The 2,729-nt window shown below is 42.8% G+C and overlaps 1 gene segment (V, D, J or C); it reads left to right on the forward strand.

The window, feature by feature from the left end:
• The first annotated feature begins 489 nt into the window (after positions 1 to 489).
• Positions 490 to 1,018, forward strand: LOC109953888 (immunoglobulin heavy variable 3-7-like). The segment is given in 2 exon segments: positions 490 to 538; positions 627 to 1,018. Coding segments are annotated over 2 exon segments (303 nt in total).
• The last annotated feature ends 1,711 nt before the right edge of the window (positions 1,019 to 2,729 follow it).

Raw genomic sequence — 2,729 nt, forward strand, 5'->3', positions numbered from 1 at the left:
AGTGTAAATGTGAATGTTTTCAGCCTTGAAAAGAATAAAAAGACTTTAACTTAGTCATTCTTTAAACCATTAATACATTTTTTGCATATAAATGGTGATGAAAAAATTCAAAGCTATGACCATGTTTGACACATCAGCCCATAAAAAAGTTTCTGCTCTAAAAAAAGTCATGTGTTAAATTAGTAAAATCTAGGTTTTCTTTGCTTATTTATGCATTTTTCAGAGAAAAATCATCCAATAACAAATAAGCTTTAATTTCTAGCTTGCATATTTTTGTTTTTTCCTGCCCATGAATGAAGCATATGCACAATGTCATGAGGCAAAACAAACAGTTTATTAACAGCTAAAATTTTGCACAAAAAAGTCAATCATCAAAAACCAATTCACCCCTTCAAGTGAGGAGGAGTCAATGCAAAACTCAGATGTCTTCCACCTGTACTTATCTGACTGCAGAGAGGACGACAGAAAACAGTGGAGACACAGTTGAACATGATGGACTATAGGACAGGACTGCTGCTGTTAACTATCTGCTGGGCAGGTCAAGAGTTTCGCGGATGTCAAATTAAAATAGCTTCATTTCAGTGATCATCTTAATTCACATTATGTTTTATTTTGTGTTTTCACAGGTGTTGATGGTCAGACTCTGACTGAATCTGAACCAGTGGTTAAAAGGCCTGGAGAATCCCACAGACTGACATGTTCAGCCTCTGGATTTAACTTTGGTGGCTCTTGGATGGCCTGGATCAGACAGGCTCCTGGAAAAGGATTGGAGTGGGTTGCTAGCATCAGATATGACAGTGCTTATATATACTACTTTCAGTCAGTCCAAGGCCGGTTCACCATCTCCAGAGACGACAACAGAAACCAGCTGTATCTGTAGATGAACAGTCTGAAGACTGAAGATTCTGCTGTTTATTATTGTGCTCGAGACCCACAGTGACTGGAGCTGGTTGAGCAGCTGTACAAAATCCTCCAGTACTCATCCTCACTCGGTTAATAAACACAGATTATCTCACATAATTAAAGGGAGCAGAGAGCCTTTGTAAAAACCCTATAAGAATGTTTTATGAAGACCCTGCAGGTGGCAGTAGAACATCTCCATTGGGATGGCACTAACCAAAAAGAGCATGTAAATGACTCTAAACATGCACACAGTAATACACACTGTAACATGAGCAGCTGCTTTGTGATTTCCATAATGTCTTTTTTTTATCACCTCCTCATCACCTTTGTTCCCCTCACCACTGTGCCCGTTGAAGTCTGCCCCAATCACCACTCTCTCCCCTCTGGGAATGCTCTCCATCACCTCATCTAACTCACTCCAGAATCTCCCTTCTCTTCTAACTCAGACCCTACTTGTGGAGCATAACCACTGACTACATTCAACATTACCCCTTCAATTTCCAACTTCAGACTGATCACCCTGTCTGACACTCTTTTCACCTCTAAAACATTCCTCACAAGCTCCTCCTTCAGGATCACTCCTACCCCATTTCTCTTCCTGTCCACACCATAATAAAATAGTTTGTATCCCCCTCCAATGCTACGCGCTTTGCTACCCTTCCACCTGGTCTTGTGCACACAGTATATCTACCTTCCTTCTCTCCATCATGTCCACCAGCTCCCTAACTTTCCCTGTCATTGTGCCAATGTTAAGAGTCCCTATTCTCAGACCTATACTCCTGCCTTTCCTCTTCTCTCTTTGTCTACAAATCCATCTACCTCCTCTCCTTCGTTGACCAACAGTAGTCCAATTTCTGCCATTACCCTGTAGGTCAACAGTACTGGTGGCGGTCGTTGTTAACCCGGGTATGGAATTCACACTAATGATTCGCATGTTTAAATTTGGCTTGTTTTTATGAGGGATGCTCTTCCTGACGCAACCCTCTCTATTTTTCTGGGCTTGGGACCGGCACAGAAGTCACTGGCTTGCAACCCCTGTGGCTAGATTAATAATAATGATATAATACAACACAAAAATAAGAGAATTATCATTAATAAATGTTATGAAAATTTTTTGTAGAGCAAAATCAGTTTTTCTACAACTAAAATTCAGAGCAGAAACTTCAACCTCTGAAGACTAATTCAATCTAAATGCATGAGTTTAACAAATAAGATCTACAATGGTCAAGTCCAGTCTGGTTCACTCCTTCCAGAGAGGAGTCAGTGCAAAACTCAGATGTCTTCCACCTCTACTTATCTGACTGCAGAGAGGACGACAGAGAACAGTGGGCACACAGTTGAACATAATGGATTATAGGACAGGACTGCTGCTGTTAACTATCTGCTGGGCAGGTGAAGAATTTCATTTATCCATCCATCCATCCATTTTAATCCACTTATCCAGAATGGGTTGTGGGGGCAACAGTCTAAGCAAAGATGCCCAGACTTCCCTCTCTCCAGACACTTCCTCCAGTTCCTCCGGGGGAATGCCGAGGCGTTCCCAGGCTAGCTGAGAGACATAGTCCCTCCAGCGTGTCCTGGGTCTTCCCCGGGGCCTCCTCCTGGTGGGACATGCCCGGAACACCTCCCTAGGAAGGCGCCCAGGAGGCATCCGAAACAGATGTCCGAGCCACCTCAGCTGGCTCCTCTTGATGTGGAGGACTTGGATCAGACAGCCTGCAGGGGACGAACTAGAGTGGATTGGAATGAGATATACTGGGGTCTTGCACTTCAAGGATTCACTGAAGAACAATTTCAGTATCAACTTAGACTCTTCCAGAAACACA

The sequence above is a fragment of the Monopterus albus genome, unplaced genomic scaffold (assembly GCF_001952655.1).
Source record: "Monopterus albus unplaced genomic scaffold, M_albus_1.0 scaffold1856.1, whole genome shotgun sequence".
NCBI classification, from domain to species: Eukaryota; Metazoa; Chordata; class Actinopteri; order Synbranchiformes; family Synbranchidae; genus Monopterus; species Monopterus albus.